At 53.3% G+C, this 23,524-nt stretch overlaps 1 protein-coding gene across 1 annotated transcript in view; it reads left to right on the top strand.

Moving 5' to 3' along the window:
• The window catches only part of hdac4 (histone deacetylase 4), a 69,685-nt gene that overhangs the window by 35,495 nt on the left and 10,666 nt on the right, over positions 1 to 23,524 (top strand). Inside the window, exon 3 of the mRNA XM_077002469.1 lies at positions 6,084 to 6,152. Within this exon, the coding sequence (XP_076858584.1) occupies positions 6,084 to 6,152 (69 nt within the window). The remainder of the gene's footprint in view (positions 1 to 6,083; positions 6,153 to 23,524) is intronic.

Raw genomic sequence — 23,524 nt, 5'->3', positions numbered from 1 at the left:
GCTCCCCTCCCCCGGACTCCCCTCTCTCATGTAGCCCTGAGCTCCCAAGAACCCAGCTTGGGTTACAGAACGATCCATTCCCTCTCCCCATTAGAGCGAAGTCGGCCGGCCTGCCCTGCTAAATGGGCATTGTGTGTCTGGCAGGGTGAGGCCTGGCGTGTGGATGGCGGACGGGTGGGGGGGGGGTCATGGCCCGCCCCCCTGCGGCCGGCCTGTGGAGGGGGCTGCACACTCCTCATGCTGTGTGTGATGGCTGTGGCCAGGGCGGAGCGGGCCAGTCTAGTCCATCTGCTGCCCTGTCTGTGGAGCGGCTGCTTACATGCGCTGAGCAGGCTGGAGTGGCCCGCTGAAAGCTCATCAGCGCCAATGAGGAAGTGATGAAGGACCATGAAGTGCTGCAGTTCCCCTTCCGACCTGCGGGGGGTTCTGGGAGCTCGCGGGTTCTGCTCCAGTGAGGAGTTTACGGTTCTGGCAGCCATGTTCATAACTTGCTAAGCTGCTTAGCTACACAGCAAAATTACTGTAACATTGATTGACTGTTAAAAGTAAAAGGTGTTAAAGCTAAAATATATATATAAGTGAAACTGGCTTTAGATGGTGTATACACATTTTTGGACCTGAAATTCTGAGGCAATGTTTGTAAAGTGCATGCATCTGTGTGTACATACACATGTGTGTACATACACGTGTGTGTGCGTGTGCATGCATCTACATGTTTGTCTGTGTGTTTGTATAGGTGCTGGTGTTTACATCACGCGAGCCAAGGCTCTGTGTGTGCGTGTGTGTGCGTGTGTGTGCGTGTGTGTGCGTGTGTGTGCGTGTGTGTGCGTGTGTGTGCGTGTGTGTGCGTGTGTGGTGCGTGCGTGTGCGTGCGTGTGCGTGCGTGTGCGTGGCGCGTGCGTGTGCGTGCGTGTGCGTGCGTGTGCGTGCGTGTGCGTGTGCGTGCGTGTGCGTGCGTGTGCGTGCGTGTGCGTGTGCGTGCGTGTGCGTGTGCGTGTGTGTGCGTGTGCGTGTGCGTGTGTGTGCGTGTGCGTGTGCGTGTGTGTGCGTGCGCGTGTGTGTGTGTGTGTGTTGGAGGTCATGTTTTTGGCCCCTGTGCTACCGTCCCTCTGGCAAATACACAGCGCCACATATCAGAATGGTGTGCTGGCTTTGTGTTTGTATGTTATTGTTATGTGGATGAAAGATTAGAGCTGTGTACGGAGTCTGGAAATGCAGGGATGCTGATGGACCTTCCTTTCTCAGCACCCCTCCTTCAGTCTCCCTCTCTCTCTCTCTCTCTCTCTCCCTCTCTCTCTCTCTCTCTCTCTCTCTCTCTCTTCTCTCTCTTCTCTCTCTCTCTCTCTCTCTCTCCCCCCATCCTTTCTTCCTGCTCTTCCCGCTGGTCCTCTCCTCCCTGTCGCGTCCCAGTGAGTGAGGGTCAAGGTGACCTCCTCTGGCTCTGCTGTCATCAGAGGCTATATTTAACCCAGGGCCTGAGCCCCTTCTCCCCAGAGCCTGGGGTGAGTGGCAGGCCCGGGGCGCTGCAGGGGTCGCCCCGCCACGCCCCGCCACGCCACACCCCGCCATGCCCCGCCATGCCCCGCCCCGCCACGCCCTGCCATGCCCCACAGCTATGGGCTGGCATGCTTGTGTCATCACTGTGCATTGCTGTGTAGATAAATTAGAATATTTATACTAATGTATAATATGTTTATATTTATTTGTTTATATTATTTTGATGTTCATATATATATATATATATATATATATATATATATATATATATATATATATATATATATATATATATATATATATATATATGACATTTTTACTTAATAAATCGTTTTAGCGGCAAATACATTTAGTGAAACATTAGGATTGCTTGAGCACATTTTATCCATGTCATCACGCGCACGCATTATTAACACAGCACAGCCAACCGGGTTTGTATGGGTTAAAGTTCATATGGTTTACTGGGGGAATGTGAACGTTACTGTGTTTCGTGGTGGTTGTTGAGAACACGACATTGAGAGCCTGTTTAGAAACACAGCGTACGACGTCTGTGAAGGAACAGTGTAGCTAGCCCCGCCTGCTTTCACCTGCACTGTGCTGTCCCCCCCCCGCCTGAGCCGGGGCCCGTGGGGGCCCCTGAGGTGCGGAAGAGCCGTGCACTGGATGGGATCAGAGATGGGGGCCCTTCAAAGCCTCGGCACCACTGTGAATGTTTGGCCAGCGTTGCTGTGGTCCGCTGGGTTGTGTCCCAAGGCTGAAAAGGCTATTTTTACTACTAGGTTAAGAGTACAGGAGCATGCCCACTCCTCTGCTCTGTGTGTGTGTGTGTGTGTGTGTGTGTGTGTGTGTGTGTGTGTGTGTGTGTGTGTGTGTGTGTGTGTGTGTGGAGGCGGGCTGCGTGGGCACGGTGAGAGGCAGCCGCGGGGCAGTGCGGTAGTGTGGATACGCTCATGTCTCTCTTCTCTTAATGTCTGTCCTGTGTCCTGTGGCCTGGCTGCTGGGGTGTAAGTGTGTGTGTGTGTGTGTGTGTGTGTGTGTGTGTGTGTGTGTGTGTGTGTGTGTGTGTGTGCCCCCGGTGGCCCCTGGTGTCCCTGAGCTCAGCTTGCACTTTGCCATTGCTCACTGAATCTGTTTTTGCAAGCTTTAAGCCAGAGGTGATGGGAAAGTTATTAAAGATTTATTTAAAAACCCTGACCTTACACTAACCTTCTCCTGAACTCCTCGCCATCACCCTAAACCCAGTGACAACTCTAACCTTTGACTTTGTTCAAGTTGTCATATATTTTTACTTCCTCTTAAATTGATGTTGCTATCCCTCTTTGAATTCAAATCTAAACTACATCTGTATGCTGCATTTTTATGTTAGGCTGTAAATATATCTGTGCGAGCGTGCGTGCGTGCGTGCGAGCGTGCGCGTAACCCTGGGTCTCATGCCACACAGACAGACGGACTTCTCCTCATCCAGCCCATCATGTTCTGGTGTCGGCTTTCTGCCATCTGCCGTGGCCTGCCTGTCTGCCCAGCTCACATCTCACTACTACACACACACAGCTCACAAAACTACACACACGTGTCTCACAATAATACACACGCACAGCTCACAATACTCCACTCGCACAGCTCACAATACTACACACTCGCACAGCTCACAATACTACACACTCGCACGGCTCACAATACTACACACTCACACGGCTCACAATACTACACACTCGCACGGCTCACAATACTACACACTCGCACGGCTCACAATACTACACACTCGCACGGCTCACAATGCTACACACACGCACGACTCACAATGCTACACACACGCACGACTCACAATACTACCACCCACACAACCACACACCTCCCGCATGACTACACCGCATACCCCGCCCCCCATATCACCCCCCCCCCCCCCCCCCCCACACCACCAAACATCTACCACACCACTGCACTGCAATATGGAGCATGCACACTGCTGCAAACCTGAGAGGCTGATCTGATATCTGATTTGGGCTGATCTGATATCGGATTGGGCTGATCTGTTCTCTGATTTGGGCTGATCTGATGTTGGGCTGATCTGATGTTTGATTTGGGCTGATCTGATGTTTTATTTGGGCTGATCTGATGTCTGATTTGGGCTGATCTGATGTCTGAATTGGGCTGATCTGATGTTTGATTTGGGCTGATCTGATGTCTGATTTGGGCTGATCTGTTCTCTGATTTGGGCTGATCTGATGTCTGAATTGGGTGATCTGCTTTTATTGTTACTTTAATCACAATAAGCTGAAAGTTACAGTGGAATCTTTTCCCCATTAGCACAGTCCGCTCTGTTTCCTAAATGAGTCCTGTTGTCAGACTGAGCAGCGCAGACAGGACGGCGAGTTTCATCACGTTTGGGGATGCAGTACCTGCTCTGAGTTCGGTTCTGGGGACAGACAGACGGCTCGACAGGTTGGGTCATGGATGGTGTGTGTAGGACTTGGAGTAACGCTCTCTGTCCAACACCTTTGGCCTCCGAGTCTTGCTGTGCGGCTCTGAAGGGCCTGAAGAGTCTGTTACAGTTATGTCTCCTGAAACCAGGAAGTGTGTGGGACGTTATGGTTTACTTGTTTTACTGATTGGTATCTTGGACACTTGTGTTCTGTGCTGTGAACATGTATGATGTGACACCGTAGGCCAAGAGTGTGGTGATCTTAATATGACATCACGGTTTTGTCGTGCTGAATCATTTGTTCTATTAAAGTGATTTTGTGAGTGTCGCCAGTGGACATTTCTCTCGTTAAACCCTCAAAAACATCGTCCTCCCAGCCTGCCGCTAGAAAGCATAACAGGAAGTTGTAACTCTTAGTGTGAGCCCAGATGGTGCGACTGTGTAACACACACAGACACGGGCTGTTAATTGTGGGGCGTGTTGGTGGCTGTTGCCGAGCGACGCAAGCCGCATCCTCCGGCTCAGTGGGCTAATTAAAACAGCGTTATTGCGCCGGCAACATGGACGCCCACCACACGTCCAGAAATAGAGCCGAGAACCTCGTCCCCGAACGCACGACTGCCGCCGCCGTGTCCTTCCTCCCTGTCCACTCTTCTCCTCATCCTCGTCCCCGCCCCTAGGGGCCTGGCTGGGGGGGATTGTCTCCAGTGATCAGCGAGGGAGGTTCGGATCTCGCCTGCGGCACCTCTGAACACGGAGTGGCTGTCAGTCGTGCCCCACGCTGTCCAGTATCATCTCACCAGCATCCACACTGGTCACGTCAGCCTGGGTTTTTAATTCAGAGCAACTGGCTGCAGGTGGCTAAGATCATGTGGCCATTTACACACTGAAGCCAACTGTTATTGGTGTCTAATAAATGCATGTATTAAATATGTGTGGGCCTCTCTTCTGAAGACCGGAGTCTGCTCTTCCGATTGCAGCCTAGCAGGGGTCTGTTTCCAGTATTTATTGCCAAACTATTCATGTTTTCACCTTCACATCTAAATGCAATTTCATGACAAACATCTTGAAGTGTTGGTGAGTGCACACTCAGCCAAAACTCAGGCGTGTTTTTAAAGCAGGCCGTTATATGGGTGCACCATCCCCGGGTGGAAAAACCTTTGAATTTGCATATGCTCACAAATACAAGTTTAAACGCTCTCTACAAAGTATCTGTCCTGTCATAGCTCTCAGCAAGCCCAAGCTGGATGTGTGTGTGTGTGTGTGTGTGTGTGTGTGTGTGTGTGTGTGTGTGTGTGTGTGTGTGCGTATGGGTGTGTGTGTGTGTGTGTGTGTGTGTGCATATGTGTAAATTTGTGTATGGGGGGTGTGTGTATGGGTGTGTGTGTGTGTGTATGGGTGTGTGTGTGTGTGTATGGGTGTGTGTGTGTGTGTATGGGTGTGTGTGTGTGTGTATGGGTGTGTGTGTGCACGTGTGTGCCCACTTCCCAGTGTTCTGCTGTCACAGTAAGATTGAACAGGTTCTGCTGTGTGTTGCAGATGTGTGGTGGTTCCAGAAACACTCCTAATGACTCCTGATCTTTACTATACTGTCCTTAGTGTCTATTTATAGTGCCTCACATCACTCTGTTTTAAAGTTATATTCATATATATGCTTTTGATACACCCCCCCCTCTCTCTCACTCTTTCTCTCTCTCACTCTCACTCTTTGGCTCTGTGTGTGTGTGTGTGTGTGTGTGTGTGTGTGTGTGTGTGTGTGTGTGTGAGAGAGAGAGAGAGAGCTGCTGTGTATAGTATTTGTGTGACAGGCTGTCGGAGATGTATAGTGTGTGTGTGTGTGTGTGTGTGTGTGTGGTATAGTTGCTATGTATCGTGCTTGTGTGGCAGGCTGTCGGAGCTGTACTGTCCGCCCCGGTGTATGTATGTGATATAGCTGCTATGTATACTGCTTATCTGGCAGGCTGCTGGAACAGTCATGTCTGCGTGTGTGTGTGTTTGTAAGATACAGACACTGTGTACAGTGAATGACAAGCTATAGTTTACTACAGTGGGATACAGGTGTCCTGGACCCATCCAGCCGTCCCTGACTGGGCCGGACCGGGCTGGGGCTGGGTGGCGGTACCCTGTGGCGTTTCTGAGTGTGCCTCTTCTCTCTCTCCCACAGATGGCCTTCCCACCAAAGAGCAGCCACTGGAGCTTCTCAAGCCATCTGGACTCAACCACATTCCCTCTGGTAGGAGTGTGCGCGCGTGTGTGTGTGTGTGTGTGTGTGCGTGTATCCGCGTGCGTATCCCCTTGGGCTCGTCTTAGACCCGGTTGTCCATCCACAGTCAACTTAGCGCTACACCACTGTTGTGTTGCCTAGTGAACCGCCCGTCACCCTCTTCTCCATCCCACCGCGAGTCCGATTTACATCTAATCCCCTCCCAGAACCCAGACACCGCGCTGTGGGACGCCTCCATGCTTCATCTCACTCTGATGCTAACGGGCTAAAATGCTAGCGCTGCCTCTTCGGTACACTGGGGAAAAGGAAGAGGAGATGTATCCCAGAGACTGTAGGACTGCAGTTAATCTCCTTCTCTCTCCCCCTCTCTGCCTATGAAGGACGCTAGCGCGTCTCTGACCGGGTTGGAGAGGAGGTGTGTGTGTGCGCGTGTGTGTCTGCCTCTGGCCGTCCGTCGGTCCGTGTGTATGTCCTTAAGGGGTTTTCCTCTGCTCCGCCTGATGTGTGTGCAGACAGTGTGTGGGTGCCGTGCGAGGGCAGGCGGCGCTGTGGTGAACAGTGTTTAGTGTACTGTCGCACGCTTCACGCTCCCTTTGGCTTGGCTTATGTAACCTTCAGGCAGATGGGGGCCGATTTGGACTGCGTGAGCACTGTTGAGTCGAGTGATGTTTCCAGGAGAAGTGATGTGTTCTGGGTGACTGTGTTGCTGTGTTTGTGGGCCCGGTGCCGCTGTGGTGTGCGCATCTCGTCCCCGCCTGTAGCTGTGCTGCTGCTCCCCGGGCCCACTGCTGGAGTGGTTAAGGTCCGAGGCCTTAGTCTTGGAGCTCCTCAGGGGTTAGAATAGATGTGAGCTGGATTTAGACTGGGACTAAACTGTGGTGGATTTTAGAAAAGGTGAGTATAGGCCAAGATTAGACTGGGTTTAGGTCAGGTTCAGGTAAGTTTAAACTGGGTTTAGGTCAGGTTCAGGCTGAGATTATGTTGGGTTTAAATGATGTTCAGGTGAGATAAGGCTAGGTTTAGGTCAGGCTCAGGCTGAGATTAGGCTGGCTTTAGGTCAGGCTCAGGCTGAGATTAGGCTGGCTTTAGGTCAGGCTCAGACTGAGATTAGGCTGGCTTTAGGTCAGGCTCAGGCAGGAACAAGTTACAAGTAGGAAACAGATGGTGCTGAAGACCATGTGGTCTCCTCGTCTGGAGACAAGCCCACTACCATTGGCCCCACCATGTCTCCCCATTCCCTGTGTCCTCTCCCTCACTATCTCACATGCCCCCCCCCCCCCCCCCCCCCCCCCCCCCCATCCCCCCCCATCTCTCACTGCTCGTGTTCTGCCCCTACCTCATTGGCTCTTCCACTCTCTGGCTGCCCTCCCTCTGCAGTAATCAGAACACTTCATCCCACAGCGCTGTAGTAAACCACCACATGGACCTTCATCTATTATTCATCCGGCGTGAAACATGTAACCATTAGATATGGATCTCACAAGGCTGGTCTTCACAATTTGTGAAAATAGTGTCCAGTGCACACTAGAGGTGTGTGTGTGTTTTTGTGATGCTAAGCAACTGTGTGTGCGCCTCAGTGTGACGGTGTGTGTGTGTGTGTGTGTGTGTGTGTGTGTGTGTGTCTGTAATAAGTGGCTTACACAGTGAAAGTACGAGGGGTTATTACAGAAAGATTGTGCATGTGTTAATGTGTGACTATTCCCTCCAGCATACAGTCAAATACAAAACACATGCACACTCACCCCTTTCACGTTGGCGCTCTCCCTCTCCCTCTCTCCCTCTCTCCCTGGCTCTTTCGCTCTCTCATTTCTCTCGTTCTTGTCACATCTTGTCACCGTAGGGCTCAGTGCATGCTGAGAGCTGATGTCACTGCCCTAAACTTGGCCTGCCTTATGTCTTATTCATGCAGGCAGCAGGTTTGTCCTGGTTTCCTCCCTCCCTCTCTCTCTCTCTCTCTCTCCTTCCCTCTCTCCCTCTCCCTCTCTCCCTGTGTTTTTTTTGTGAGTGAGCACAGCAAGCGTACAGATTGGATTCACATGCTCTTGGGAGTGCTTGCTCTGTGTTGTTCAGTGTCTCCTCCGATGTCGTGCAGTGCGGAGCAGTAAATGGCCTCAACCCTCCCGTGTTATTAAGATCAGTCACGCGAGGCTGCGGTCGCCGAGCCCGCCATCTGAATCACGGCCGGGTCGGCCACTTTCGGGCAGGTTCTGCGTGGGCGTCGGCATTAAATATTCACGGGAGCGTTTGGCACAGTGCTGAGTGGGGCGAGACGCCACGCTGTTACCAAAACAAACAGAGCCGTGCCAGTAACAGACGCCAAACTGGGAGGACACCGTGGCAACTGGGATCACTGGTAACACAAGGTAGGACAGTGTGGCGGGGTCATTCACAAAGCAATACGGTACAAGCAAACACACACAAAATACACAAAATCTATGCGTGGGTCCAGAATACGGATCTGTGTGCTGGTGTAGTGTGTGATGATGTTAATCATGATGTCATGATTATGATGTCAGGTATGTATAACATTTTGATAAGTGAAAAACTGGAAAATGTATGTCTAGCCATATATGGCTTGAGCTATTATTGTAGTTTAAATTACTAAGCATGCCAAGTCATTTTAATTACTACGCATGCTATTTAACCACCATGTCCATGTGGTAGCTTTTATTTTTGGTAAATGAACCTAAAAATATGACGACGGTTTGAACAGGATATATTTAGGCTTTGTGAATATTCAGATCAATAGTATGATTGGCTGGGGCCACTGACATTTGCATTCACCTCTCAGCTCATTTGCATGCGCACTGCTTGATTGACTGCTGAGTGGTTGTTTGTCTTGTGCCTCCGCACTTATTGGCTGGCGGGCACCAAAGTGGCGGAGAGCCTCAGGTCTGGTTAAACACTGTCGGCGTTGTTTCCTACTGCGAGCGACGCTATGAAAATGAAGCGAATATGGAGATGAGCGTTTGACTGTCTGCTAGACGCCCACGTTGAGCCGCTGGAGACGGTCGACTCTGGATAAGCGGGTGGAAATGCATTTGCACTTGGTTCCAGACGCTCTCTTTATTGCTGAACACAATTGAATTTGATGGCAGGTTGTGCGTCCGCATGCGTGCATATGTTTGTGTGAGTGTGAGCGCGCGTGCTTGAGTGCTTGCGCGTGCTCGCGCCTGTGTGTGTGTGTGAGTGAGTTTGCCGTTTGGAGAGGAGGCTCTGACGCCCCTGATGAACAAACCGATCTGATGAAGTTGATAAAGACAGATTTGCATGCATGTTAACGAGTCTGAGGGGGAGGAGCGTGTCTCATTCAGGAGTGCAGCACTGAGAGACACGCTGGCCACGGGGGTGTGGACGTGGGTGGAGCACCACACCCCCATCATCTCCACCCAACACCCCTCCACCCCAGCAACTGGAAAACACACGCCCGCCTGCACGCAAATATACCCAGACGTACGTGTGTATGTAGGAGGAAGGTGTGTGTGTAAATATTTCAGGTCTCCAGTGGCATTAAGCTTGGAGAAGCTTCTTGGTACCAGATTCACCATAGTGGAGTTTCTTTATTTAGGCCACTGAATAACAGATGAGCTGTGATGAGTGAGAGAGGAGTAAAGAGAGAGAGAGAAAAGAGAATGAGACGGAGAAAAGAGAGAGAGACTGAAAGCTGGAGAGATGGATGATGGACTGACAGAAATCCAAAGTTGAGCTCTTTAGAACATTTCAGCTGAAATCATGTGCACCTTGATGTTTTTAATATGTTGGTGATTTGTAAACATGTCTCAGTCCTTGTCCTGTCTCAGTCCCTGTCCTGTCCCTGTCCTGACACATTGCACGACTCGTACTGCATGGTCAGCCTTTCTCTGAGGACAAGGACACATGGTTGTTCTCAATGTACTTCTAACTTGCACATTTTAGGAATGTGAATATTTTCTGAATTTGTTACTCTCTCTGTTTCACAACATGTACCGTCAAGTTTTAGGTTTGGTGAGAAAAATGTACTTGTTGTGCAAGCTGTATTGATTGTTATTGTTATTGTTGTAGTGTACTGTAGTGTTAAACGATGAAGACGGTGTTAAACGATAGACACTGTTTAATAATAAGACAGTGATAAAAGTTAAAGGTAGTGCTAAATGATTAGAAAGTTATACAGTGTTAAACCATAGACAGCTCTAAACCATAAGAAAACACCTGCACCTTCTGCTGTGGGAGAGAGTGTGTGGTGTGTGATGGTGTGGGTGTGTGGTGTGTGATGGTGGTGTTTGTGGTGTGGGTGTGTGATGGTGTGGGTGTGTGGTGTGTGATGGTGGTGTTTTGTGGTGTGTGGTGTGTGATGGTGTTGGTGTGTGGTGTGTGATGGTGGTGTTTGTGGTGTGGGTGTGTGATGGTGGTGTTTGTGGTGTGTGGTGTGTGATGGTGGTGTTTGTGGTGTGGGTGTGTGATGGTGTTGGTGTGTGGTGTGTGATGGTGTGGGTGTGTGGTGTGTGATGGTGGTGTTTGTGGTGTGGGTGTGTGATGGTGTGGGTGTGTGGTGTGTGATGGTGGTGTTTGTGGTGTGGGTGTGTGATGGTGTTGGTGTGTGGTGTGTGATGGTGGTGTTTGTGGTGTGGGTGTGTGATGGTGTTGGTGTGTGGTGTGTGATGGTGGTGTTTGTGGTGTGGGTGTGTGATGGTGTGGGTGTGTGGTGTGTGATGGTGGTGTTTGTGGTGTGTGGGTGTGTGATGGTGTTGGTGTGTGGTGTGTGATGGTGGTGTTTGTGGTGTGGGTGTGTGATGGTGTGGGTGTGTGGTGTGTGATGGTGGTGTTTGTGGTGTGGGTGTGTGATGGTGTTGGTGTGTGGTGTGTGATGGTGGTGTTTGTGGTGTGTGGTGTGTGATGGTGGTGTTTGTGGTGTGGGTGTGTGATGGTGTGGGTGTGTGGTGTGTGATGGTGGTGTTTGTGGTGTGGGTGTGTGATGGTGTGGGTGTGTGGTGTGTGATGGTGGTGTTTGTGGTGTGGGTGTGTGATGGTGTGGGTGTGTGGTGTGTGATGGTGGTGTTTGTGGTGTGGGTGTGTGATGGTGTGGGTGTGTGGTGTGTGATGGTGGTGTTTGTGGTGTGTGGTGTGTGATGGTGTTGGTGTGTGGTGTGTGATGGTGGTGTTTGTGGTGTGGGTGTGTGATGGTGGTGTTTGTGGTGTGTGGTGTGTGATGGTGGTGTTTGTGGTGTGGGTGTGTGATGGTGTTGGTGTGTGGTGTGTGATGGTGTGGGTGTGTGGTGTGTGATGGTGGTGTTTGTGGTGTGGGTGTGTGATGGTGTGGGTGTGTGGTGTGTGATGGTGGTGTTTGTGGTGTGGGTGTGTGATGGTGTTGGTGTGTGGTGTGTGATGGTGGTGTTTGTGGTGTGGGTGTGTGATGGTGTTGGTGTGTGGTGTGTGATGGTGGTGTTTGTGGTGTGGGTGTGTGATGGTGTGGGTGTGTGGTGTGTGATGGTGGTGTTTGTGGTGTGGGTGTGTGATGGTGTTGGTGTGTGTGGTGTGTGATGGTGGTGTTTGTGGTGTGGGTGTGTGATGGTTGTGGGTGTGTGGTGTGTGATGGTGGTGTTTGTGGTGTGGGTGTGTGATGGTGTTGGTGTGGGTGGTGTGTGATGGTGGTGTTTGTGGTGTGTGGTGTGTGATGGTGGTGTTTGTGGTGTGGGTGTGTGATGGTGTGGGTGTGTGGTGTGTGATGGTGGTGTTTGTGGTGTGGGTGTGTGATGGTGTGGGGTGTGTGGTGTGTGATGGTGGTGTTTGTGGTGTGGGTGTGTGATGGTGTGGGTGTGTGGTGTGTGATGGTGGTGTTTGTGGTGTGGGTGTGTGATGGTGTGGGTGTGTGGTGTGTGATGGTGGTGTTTGTGGTGTGGGTGTGTGATGGTGTTGGTGTGTGGTGTGTGATGGTGGTGTTTGTGGTGTGGGTGTGTGATGGTGTGGGTGTGTGGTGTGTGATGGTGGTGTTTGTGGTGTGGGTGTGTGATGGTGTGGGTGTGTGGTGTGTTGATGGTGGTGTTTGTGGTGTGGGTGTGTGATGGTGTTGGGGTGGGTGTGTGTGGTGTTTGTGGTGTGGGTGTGTGATGGTGGTGTTTGTGGTGTGGGTGTGTGGGGTGTGTGTGGTGGGTGTGTGATGGTGGGTTTGTGGTGTGGGTGTGTGATGGTGTGTTTGTGGTGGGTGTGTGTTGTGGGGTGGTGTGGTGTGTGATGGTGGTGTTTGTGGTGTGGGTGTGTATGGTGTGGGTGTGTGGTGTGTGATGGTGGTGTTTGTGGTGTGGGTGTGTGATGGTGTTGTATTAAGCTTGTTCGGTTTTCCTTGTAAAATTAGCAGAGGTCTTGACCCCCAAATCATGAGACTCTGTGGAATCCTTATTCCCTCATTAAGGGCAGTGTACGGTGTAGGTCCAGTAGGGACAGTGTAGGTCCAGTAGGGACAGTGTAGGTCCAGTAGGGACAGTGTAGGTCCAGTAGAGACAGTGTAGGTCCAGTAGGGACAGTGTAGGTCCAGTAGGGACAGTGTAGGTCCAGTAGAGACAGTGTAGGTCCAGTAGGGACAGTGTAGGTCCAGTAGAGACAGTGTAGGTCCAGTAGGGACAGTGTAGGTCCAGTAGGGACAGTGTAGGTCCAGTAGGGACAGTGTAGGTCCAGTAGAGACAGTGTAGGTCCAGTAGGGACAGTGTAGGTCCAGTAGGGACAGTGTAGGTCCAGTAGGGACAGTGTAGGTCCAGTAGGGACAGTGTAGGTCCAGTAGGGACAGTGTAGGTCCAGTAGGGACAGTGTAGGTCCAGTAGAGACAGTGTAGGTCCAGTAGGGACAGTGTAGGTCCAGTAGAGACAGTGTAGGTCCAGTAGAGACAGTGTAGGTCCAGTAGGGACAGTGTAGGTCCAGTAGAGACAGTGTAGGTCCAGTAGGGACAGTGTAGGTCCAGTAGAGACAGTGTAGGTCCAGTAGAGACAGTGTAGGTCCAGTAGGGACAGTGTAGGTCCAGTAGAGACAGTGTAGGTCCAGTAGGGACAGTGTAGGTCCAGTAGAGACAGTGTAGGTCCAGTAGGGACAGTGTAGGTCCAGTAGAGACAGTGTAGGTCCAGTAGGGACAGTGTAGGTCCAGTAGGGACAGTGTAGGTCCAGTAGGGACAGTGTAGGTCCAGTAGGGACAGTGTAGGTCCAGTAGGGACAGTGTAGGTCCAGTAGAGACAGTGTAGGTCCAGTAGGGACAGTGTAGGTCCAGTAGAGACAGTGTAGGTCCAGTAGAGACAGTGTAGGTCCAGTAGGGACAGTGTAGGTCCAGTAGAGACAGTGTAGGTCCAGTAGGGACAGTGTAGGTCCAGTAGAGACAGTGTAGGTCCAGTAGGGACAGTGTAGGTCCAGTGTGCTGTAGGGACAGTGTAGGTCCAGTAGGGACAGTGTAGGTCCAGTGTGCTGTAGGGACAGTGTAGGTCCAGTAGGGACAGTGTAGGTCCAGTAGGGACAGTGTAGGTCCAGTAGAGACAGTGTAGGTCCAGTGTGCTGTAGGGACAGTGTAGGTTCAATAGAGACAGTGTAGGTCCAGTGTGCTGTAGGGACAGTGTAGGTCCAGTAGGGACAGTGTAGGTCCAGTGTGCTGTAGGGACAGTGTAGGTCCAGTGTGCTGTAGGGACAGTGTGTGACTGGCCAACGTCCTGGACCCGTCCTGTCCTCAGAATTACGGCCAGGTGGGTCATCAGGGAGTTTCCTCCTCCCTGGGTCAGATGATGCATCCGTCTTGTATTGGATCACTGTAGTGTGACTCTCTGTTCTATAGGAAATTGGGAAGTGAAGCTGTGTGTGTGCACGCGTGTGCATGCGAGTGTGTGTGTGTGTGTGTGTGTGTGTGTGTGTGTGTGTGTGTGTGTGTGTGTGCATGCGAGTGTGTGTGTGTGTGTGTGTGTGTGTGTGTGTGTGTGTGTGTGTGTGTGTGTGTGTGTGTGCGTATGCGTGTGAGTGTGTGTGCGTGGGAGTGCGAGTGGGAGTGTGAGTGTGTGTGCGTGCGAGTGTGCGTGTGTGTGCTGTCTCTCTGGGTTTCTGGGCAGGGCTTCATGTTTAGAGCGTAGCAGGTTGCTGTGTGCCTGACGAGGGGACAGTTAGAGAGCTGTCAGGGGTCACCTTCGCCACTCAGCAGGGGCTGGGGGCCAGAACAGTCAGGCTCCTTACCCACAATGCACCTTTGGCTTACAACTGTCCCTCGCTCGTCCTCTCCTTCTCAGCTCCCCCTTACACATACACACTCACTCTCTCTCTCTCTCTCTCTCCCTCTCCCTCTCTGGTTTGCAGTGCTGGCTGGGAGCCAGGGTGGAGCCTGCGGGGGTGTAGTTTCAGCTCCATTGTACTCCTCCACCCGGCCTGTGGCTCTGCAGCCCTGGAGAAAGAGCCTGCCTGTATTTAAAATAAACCCTGCTGTTATTACTCTCCATCAGACCTCCATCATTTCTCCATTAATGCTCCGCCCCTGCCCCGCCCTTGCTCCGCCCCTTCTCCGCTTCACAACACCTGCATACATTCAGCGATGAACTAACAGCAGCATATGCCTTTAATAAACATGATATTTTCATAGGAAATTAATGCTATTAATATTAATGCCAATGTAAATGTTAGAGTATTCTTAATGGGAACTGCCCTCCGTGAGCTCTGATTGGCCGGGCGTGAGGTTCTTTCTGTAATGTGAAGTCACCCGCGTACTGTACATGTGCTTTAGCGCGAGGGCGGCTGGCGGCCGGCGGTGCCAGCGCTCACAGATGGCCGCCGCACCGCCCGCCCCAGGCCACGCCCACTGCCACGCCCACTGCCACGCCGTGCCAAGTCCCGGAGCCAGGGGCCCCGTGCCAGCTGCCTCGCGCCCGCCCCCTTCCCCCGACTTGGGTGCTTACGCGTTTACGCCGGGTCAAGGCGTCTCCTTGACCTTTCGCTGAACTCTCCTTATGTACCACTCCGTTCGTTGTGTTCATCCCCCACCTGATCCTTTTACTTTGAATGACTGAGCGAATGATCAATAAATCGATCGATAGACCGATCGATCAATCGAGTGACCGACTCGCTCGTGCGACAGTGCCTCAACAGGAGCGTATTAGCAGGGTCGTCAGTCAAATGGCTGGCAGCGTCTCCGGCTCTAAAAGCTTTGTAGCCAGCTCCCATAATGCACTCCAAATGTATCGTATTATGTGATTGAGTGTAATCAGCGAAGTCAAGCCCGTGTGCTGTAATGGTGCCGGGACCCAGCCGGGCTTAAGCGCCCGGGCTGGAAGATCAATACGTGACTGTGTGGTCTCCACGGCTACGTCGCTTCGGGCTGGCATGGACTCGGGCCTCTGACTGCACGTTGAGACGTGGAGGTGTTGTCCTCCCGGTCCGACGGCTCGGAGCTGGGTGGATGCATCTGCGCCGGTCCCTTGTCTGGCGTTCAGCGTGATGGACCGCCCTGTGGTCCGATGACGGAGAATCTGCGGTCCTGGCCAGGTCCACTGCTGTGGTCCGCTTCAGGACTTCTGGCCTAAACATGGGCACAAAACAGTGTGTGTATCTGCGTGATTTCCGCGATGCCTCTGGCTGTCGTTCAGACGTGCGTTTGTCCCGCGTCGTCTGTGACGGGAGCGATGTCTGGACGCAGGACCCCTTCACACTGAGAGCGCTTCTGTCGTGCTGCGTGTGCTCGCATGGAGGCTCCAACTTCAGCAGGTGGGCGGAGGTGGGCGTGTGGAGGTGTGGAGGACAGCCCCGTGGGGCGTGACCCTTTCACCTTCCCTGTCTGGCGTGCGAAAGACGGCTCGTCTGGACATCTGTTCCTTCATCCTGCTTCCCCGTCAATCCCAGGTCCCGTTTCTCACAAGACAAAGTGCATTTTTGACTGGGACACTCTAAGAATAGATTCTGGGTGACGGAGCGCCAGGTGAGACAATGTCGGAGGTAACAGACAGTGCTCTCACTCTCACTCACTTTCTCACTCCCCCCTCCTCTCTCTCTCTCTCTCTCTCTCTCTCTCTCTCTCTCTCTCTCTCTCTCTCTCTCTCTCTCTCTCTCTCTCTCTCTCTCTTTCTGTATGTTTTGCTCTATCACTGTCATTTATGCCTCTTAATGTGAGAGGTTTATTTTGGCTGTCTTTTATAACTTAAAAGCCATTCAACAACCTCCGATGTACTTACCACATTCATTATTAATATCTCCTATAGGAACCGACATCTGTGTGCGTGTGTGTGTTTGTTTGTTTGTGTGTGTGTGTGTGTGTGTGTGTGTGTATGCGCGCGCGTGTGTGTGTGTGTGTGTGCGCCAGGCTGTTCTGATTGGCTAGCAGAAGGTCTGTCCCGGTTGAGAGGACTGAGATGAGCTGCTCTTCCGCTCCCCTGAGCCTCAGGCCAAAGCCACTGAAGCCACGCTGCCAGGTTGGCCTGAGGGGGCGAGGGGGGTAGGGGACTAGGGGGGTAGGGGACGAGGGGGCGAGGGGGGTAGGGGGCGAGGGGGGTAGGGGACGAGGGGGGCGAGGGGGGTAGGGGGCGAGGGGGGTAGGGGGCGAGGGGGGTAGGGGGCGAGGGGGCGAGGGGGGTAGGGGACGAGGGGGCGAGGGGGGTAGGGGGGCGAGGGGGGTAGGGGGCGAGGGGGGTAGGGGGGCGAGGGGGGTGAGGGGGCGAGGGGGGGTAGGGGGGGTAGGGGGCGAGAGGAGGAGTAAAGGGTGTAGGGAGAGAGGCAGCAATGATGCAGATGCAGAAGCCACAAGGGGCTGCGGTGCGTGCGTGCGTGCGTGCGTGCGTGCGTGCGTGCGTGCGTGCTGCTGCTCCCAGTCTAGAGCCATCGCACTCCCAGCCTGTACCCGTCGTGCCCAGAGGTGGCCCGGGGTACGTGTGGTGGGTGCTCAGACGTCGCTTTGACCTCTGAACTCTCTCACGGCTCTCCTCACCCAGATTCTTGCCGCGTTCGGCTCGTGTGACGCTCAGAGGCAAAATCCCCCCCACGCAGAGGTTTCTGGCCGAGGTCCCGGGGTGGAATTTAGCAGTGGTGGCAGGGCTGGTATGTATGGTATAGCTCCTCCTCCTTCCCCAGGTCTTATCAGAATTAAATGCCACTCCATCTTCCTGAGAGCCGAAGCTGCAACACGTGCCCGTTAGAGAGGGAGGAAGAGAGAGAGAGAGAGAGAGAGAGAGAGAGAGAGAGAGATGGCCCCAGTCAACCGAGGACATAAATAACCACCGAGGCAGCATTCACACACCGGCCCTGAGGAGAAAGAGGAAAGTCTTCTGGTGGTGGTAGCAATGCTCAATCTTATTCTTCCACCCTCTCTCTACCTCTCTCTTCCTTCTTTCTATCCCCCTCTTCTCTCTCCCCCTTCCTCACTCTCCCTCTCCCTCCTCCATCGCTTTTCTGTTTACACCGGTGTAGTCTTTATTTATTTATTGCCCTCATCTGTTTGGTTGGCGTGGACGTCTCCCTGTCCACTTTACCATTACAGCAATGCTGCATTATTTACTGAGCCGGCAGAGGGAGAGTGATGACGAGACCAGTGAAAAAGTGAGACCATCTCTCTCCGAGACCACAGAACTGCTGAGGATTGTGGGAAAATCTCCGCCTCTGTTGCTTCCCCTGTCGGTGCGACGCCTCTGTGGTCTTTTCGGTTGTGTTGCTCCGGTTCCTTTCGCAGAGCTAGACGCAACTTGTGTTTGTACAAGTGCATGCGACTGTGTGTGTTTTGGGGGGTAAATTTAACTGGCCAGCAGCAGGACAAGGAAGGGCAGGGCCCTGCTGGTCGGCCCGGCAACGAGGCCCCTCCCCCTCCCCCGGCGGTTCTCTCTGGCACGTTGGCGTCACTTCCTGTCGGTTGTGCTCGTGTGCGTCAGTACGCGTTTGCACGTACGTGCGTGTGAGTTTTGCAAGCAGGTTTTGTGTCTTATCATCACGGTTGTTGTGCACGCATGCATGTGGATGTTATCTGGCGTCTCGGAGCGCACGGCTTCAGGAGCAGATAAGGGCTCTGCGCCGTCTCTAGGTGTGTGTAGTGGGCCGCAGGAATGCAGGCAGACTCAGTCCTGTAGTAGAGTCCCTGACAGAAGCACACTCAACCTCTCTCAGCTCATGCGTCACCCGGGTAGTCATTCGAAAAGTAAGCTGCTTTGTAGTGTACTGCCTGAGGGTGGGTGGGTGTGTGTGTGTGTGTGTGTGTGTGTGTGTGTGTGTGTGTGTGTGTGTGTGTGTGTGTGTGTGTGTGTGTGTGTGTGTGTGTGTGTGTGGGGGGTTACACTAGCACGATCATCTCTATAGCACTGACATCACTGCTCTAGGCCACTGCACTCTTATTCTGTTAGGATGGGAAAGAAGTGACTCCTGTGATTCCCAATCCTTCCACCAGGGGGTGTCTGGGCTGGTGTGTCTCGCCACAGGGCGGGCCGTGATCTGGCCTGGTGCCGGAGGCCCTGTGTACAGAAGCGCCGGGTGTCCCCTCCAGGTGTTGGCTTTCTTCCATCGCTTGTGGGGCGTCCCCACACGAAAAGCGATTCGCGCTCCGCCCTCTCCTCCTGCGCCCTCTCCTCCGCCCTCTCCTCCTGCGCCCTCTCCTCCGCCCTCTCCTCCTGCGCCCTCTCCTGCGCCCTCTCCTCCTGCGCCCTCTCCTCCGCCCTCTCCTCCTCCCTCTCCTCCACCCTCTCCTCCTCCCTCTCCTCCACCCTCTCCTCCGCCCTCTCCTCCGCCCTCTCCTGCGCCCTCTCCTCCGCCCTCTCCTGCGCCCTCTCCTCCTGCGCCCTCTCCTCCTCCCTCTCCTCCACCCTCTCCTCCTCCCTCTCCTCCACCCTCTCCTCCTCCCTCTCCTCCGCCCTCTCCTCCTCCCTCTCCTCCACCCTCTCCTCCGCCCTCTCCTGCGCCCTCTCCTCCGCCCTCTCCTGCGCCCTCTCCTCCTCCCTCTCCTCCACCCTCTCCTCCTCCCTCTCCTCCACCCTCTCCTCCTCCCTCTCCTGCGCCCTCTCCTCCGCCCTCTCCTCCGCCCTCTCCTCCTCCCTCTCCTCCGCCCTCTCCTCCTCCCTCTCCTCCGCCCTCTCCTACGCCCTCTCCTACGCCCTCTCCTACGCCCTCTCCTCCACCCTCTCCTCCTCCCTCTCCTGCGCCCTCTCCTACACCCTCTCCTACGCCCTCTCCTCTGCCCTCTCCTGCGCCCTCTCCTCCGCTCTCTCCTACGCCCTCTCCTCCACCCTCTCCTCCGCCCTCTCCTCCGCCCTCTCCTACACCCTCTCCTACACCCTCTACTTTGCCCTCTCCTCCACCCTCTCCTCCATCCTCTCCTCCGCCCTCTCCTCCGCCCTCTCCTGCGCCCTCTCCTCCACCCTCTCCTCCGCCCTCTCCTCCGCCCTCTCCTACACCCTCTCCTACACCCTCTACTTTGCCCTCTCCTCCACCCTCTCCTCCATCCTCTCCTCCACCCTCTCCTCCATCCCCTCCAACCCGAACATGCCAGCTATTGATTAACATGGTGCTGGAGTAAATGTGCCATTGATCTACCACCTGGAAACGTGCGTGCCACTCTGTCTCGCCACACTGCCTCTCCCGGGAGTGTGTGCCAGTCCAGCGGCCCCAGTGTTCCCATTACAGCCACCAGTTCCTCCACACAGCTGCCCAACAGTGTGAACAACTCAGAGTCCAACCCTGATACTCCGCCTCATGGCTGTGGGTTTGGGTGTGTGTGTGAGTGAGTGTGAGTGAGTGTGTGTGCTTGCCCATCTGTGTGTGTGTGCGTGTGTGCGTGTGCAGGTGCATATACACATGTGAAGATGTATTTCGAAAGTGCACGGGTGCGCGCTTGCGTGTGTGTGTGTGTGTGTGTGTGTGTGTGTGTGTGTGTGTGTGTGTGTGTGTGTGTGTGTGTGTGTGTGTGTGTGTGTGTGTGTGTGTGTGTGTGGCAGAATTCTCCTGCTCTCTACGGCCCCTGACGGCTTCATCCATCTCGGACCTAATCGCCTCATTTCTGATTCTGCTCAATTGTCTCCCTCAACCTTAACTCAGTCCATCATGCCCATTACTCAGAGGAACAGTTTGAATCACTGTTTTGTGATGTTTAATGAGCTGCTGATGAGTCTGGCTCAGGAGTAAGAATCCTTACACCATATGTCCCGTCATTATTGTCCTGTTTGTACTTTATTGCAGCCAGTGCTCTGTGACTGCATGTTGCTGTGTGTGTGTGTGTGTGTGTGTGTGTGTGGGGGGGGGGGGGGGGTGCAGGATCAGGCTCTTTATTGTAGCCTTCTAAACCCACATCTGGAGCATCTTGCTAAAAGTATATATTTTTGGGATTAAGCTCCTCTTAACTGAGCGATGGCGTGTGTGGAGCGTGTCAGTGGGACGGTGTCCTCAGAGGACGTGTCATCGCCTCAGTGTCTCTGACACACGAGTCACCGGATGAGGCGCAGAGTCACAGCTGTGCAGACACCACTGCTGACTGCAGCTCACCTGTGTGTACATGGCATGATTTATTACAGTCAACTGTACCAAGAACTGCTCGTATGTACATAAGCTTTAAAAAACAACAAAAAAACCCACTTTTATGCACACGGCGCCACACGTTTATGCCAGTGCTGGAAGCGGAGTGTCCTGGACTGTGTGAGCTCTGGCTGTAAGCCCAGTCCGAGAGGCAGAACCTGCATGTGCAGGGACTGGGAGGTTTGTGTGGTGCATTGTGTGTGGCGTGTGCGGACCCGGCGCTGATCGCCAGCCGGGAGCCTGTTGGACTACAACAGCTGCACACCCATTACAGCCCCGCTGACCGGATCAGCTCGGGATCTTTCAGAAAGCGCTTTCTACTCTGAGTGTACAGCTAGTCAGCGCGGTGGTAGAGGTGGGGGAGAGATGGAGAGAGAGGGAGAGAGGGAGGGGGAGAGAGGGAGAGGTGGAGAGAGGGAGAGGGAGAGAGAGGGAGAGAGACTGGACCTTCTGTGAATCTCCCATGTGTTCCAGGAAACAGAGCAGCGGTGTGCATAAACACTCAGCATGCCTGCAACGGCTTTCTGATGTCACCAGAACGAGGGAGGGCGCGAGAGAGATAGAAAAAGAGAGAGAGAGAGAGAGAGAGAGAGAGTGGAAGGAAGGGAGGGAGGGAGAAAGAGAAAGGGGAGGGGACAAAAGCAACTAGAGGCACAGCCTGAAGGGGAGGCGAGCAGAGTCATTGAGAGGCGGAGGAGAGAAGGGAGTGAGTTTGAGAGAAAGCGTGCGCGGGAGAGAGTGCGCGCGCGTGTGTGTGTGTGTGTGTGTGTGTGTGTTCTTGTACACCCGTGCGCGAGTGCAGACTGGCGCTTCGTGAGGACTGACTGTGAGTAAGAGCGTGGGTGTGGGTCCCAGCACAGAGAGGCCACACCGTTCCACTCACACACACATGCCACCGTGCTCCACACCACAGAGCCTATGGGTAAGAGCTCTCTCTCTTCTGTGTGTGTGTGTGTGTGTTTGTGTTTGTGTGTGGCGCGCTTGTGTGGGCGTACAGGCTGTGCAGACTCTGCTTTTATTGAACGGTGCTGATGTGTTTTAGCCAGCGTGGTGTGTGGCTGTGAACATCCTTGACCGGTGTGTGTACACTGCAGGAGCCGGCCATGAGAGCGGATCACTCTTTACTGTGTTGTGCTGTGCTGCATTGGGTTTGTGTGTGTGTGTGTGTGTGTGTGTGTGTGTGTGTGTGTGTGTGTGTGTGTGTGTGTGTGTGTGTGACAGCGAGAAGTACGCATCCAGCACACTGCATTGGGATGTTTGTGTGTGTGTGAGAGAGAGAGAGAAAGTAGAGAGGCATTGCATTGGGGTGTGTGTGTGTGTGTGAGAGAGAGAGAGAGAGAGAAAAGTAGGCAGCCAGTGTGCTGCACTCAGAGTGATCGAGCTGAGCTTTTCTCCTTGGCTGTTTTGTTTCTGGTTCTCCATCCAGTACACGGTGTTCCGAGAGGGAGACAGAGATCAGAAGGAGGTGCTGCTGGACTCTAGTGAGACACTACAGTATGGGCAGTGATGGTGAGATGGTGCTGGACTCTAGTGAGACACTACAGTATGGGCAGTGATGATGAGATGGTGCTGGACTCTAGTGAGACACTACAGTATGAGCAGTGATGATGAGATGGTGCTGGACTCTAGTGAGGCACTACAGTATGGGCAGTGATGATGAGATGGTGCTGGACTCTAGTGAGACACTACAGTATGAGCAGTGATGATGAGATGGTGCTGGACTCTAGTGAGACACTACAGTATGGGCAGTGATGATGAGATGGTGCTGGACTCTAGTGAGACACTACAGTATGAGCAGTGATGATGAGATGGTGCTGGACTCTAGTGAGACACTACAGTATGAGCAGTGATGATGAGATGGTGCTGGACTCTAGTGAGACACTACAGTATGGGCAGCGATGGTGAGATGGTGCTGGACTCTAGTGAGACACTACAGTATGGGCAGCGATGGTGAGACGGTGCTGGACTCTAGTGAGGCACTACAGTATGGGCAGTGATTGTGAGACTGTGCTGGACTAGTGAGACACTACAGTATGAGCAGTGATGGTGAGACTGTGCTGGACTCTAGTGAGACACTACAGTATGGGCAGTGATGGTGAGACTGTGCTGGCCTCTAGTGAGACACTACAGTATGGGCAGTGATGGTGAGATTTTGCTGGACTAGTGAGACACTACAGTGTGGGCAGTGATGGTGAGATGGTGCTGGACTCTAGTGAGGCACTACAGTATGAGCAGTGATGGTCAGACGGTGTTGGACTCTAGTGAGACACTACAGTATGAGCAGTGATGGTGAGACGGGGCCGGACTAGTGAGACACTACAGTATTGGCAGTAATGGTGAGACGGGGCCGGACTAGTGAGACACTACAGTATTGGCAGTAATGGTGAGATGGTGCTGGACTCTAGTGAGACACTACAGTATGGGCAGTGATGGTGAGACTGTGCTGGACTCTAGTGAGACACTACAGTATGAGCAGCGATGGTGAGACGGTGCTGCTGGACTCCAGCTTGCTTTAGTGGAGCAGCAGGACCTTGCAGAGAGCACGAGCTGGGCTGTGGCCTCTCCAGGACCAGCATGCTGTGCTGTGTTGGGTAGCGTTTGGGCTGGCCATGCGGGCCAGAGCAGGGAGGCCAGCTCCTGGATCTGATGGCACTATTGCTAACCATCACTCTGAACAGCTCTGTGTTTTACACTCCTTCCTGGATCAGTGTGTTAGTGTAAATATCAGTGTGCACACCTTTAAAACACACAAACATGTTGCTGTGTGAGTGGAAGGTGGAACTGGACTCAGCACTTTGGCAGGACAGACTTATGAACACACACACACACACACACACACACACACACACACACACACACACACACACACACACACACACACACACTCACACTCCCTTTCTGTCCCCTCTCCACTACCACACGCT

The sequence above is a fragment of the Brachyhypopomus gauderio genome, chromosome 4, assembly GCF_052324685.1.
Source record: "Brachyhypopomus gauderio isolate BG-103 chromosome 4, BGAUD_0.2, whole genome shotgun sequence".
Lineage (NCBI taxonomy): Eukaryota > Metazoa > Chordata > Actinopteri > Gymnotiformes > Hypopomidae > Brachyhypopomus > Brachyhypopomus gauderio.
The sequence above is the reverse complement of the archived record's forward strand: the minus strand, read 5'-3'. Positions and strand labels throughout refer to the sequence as shown.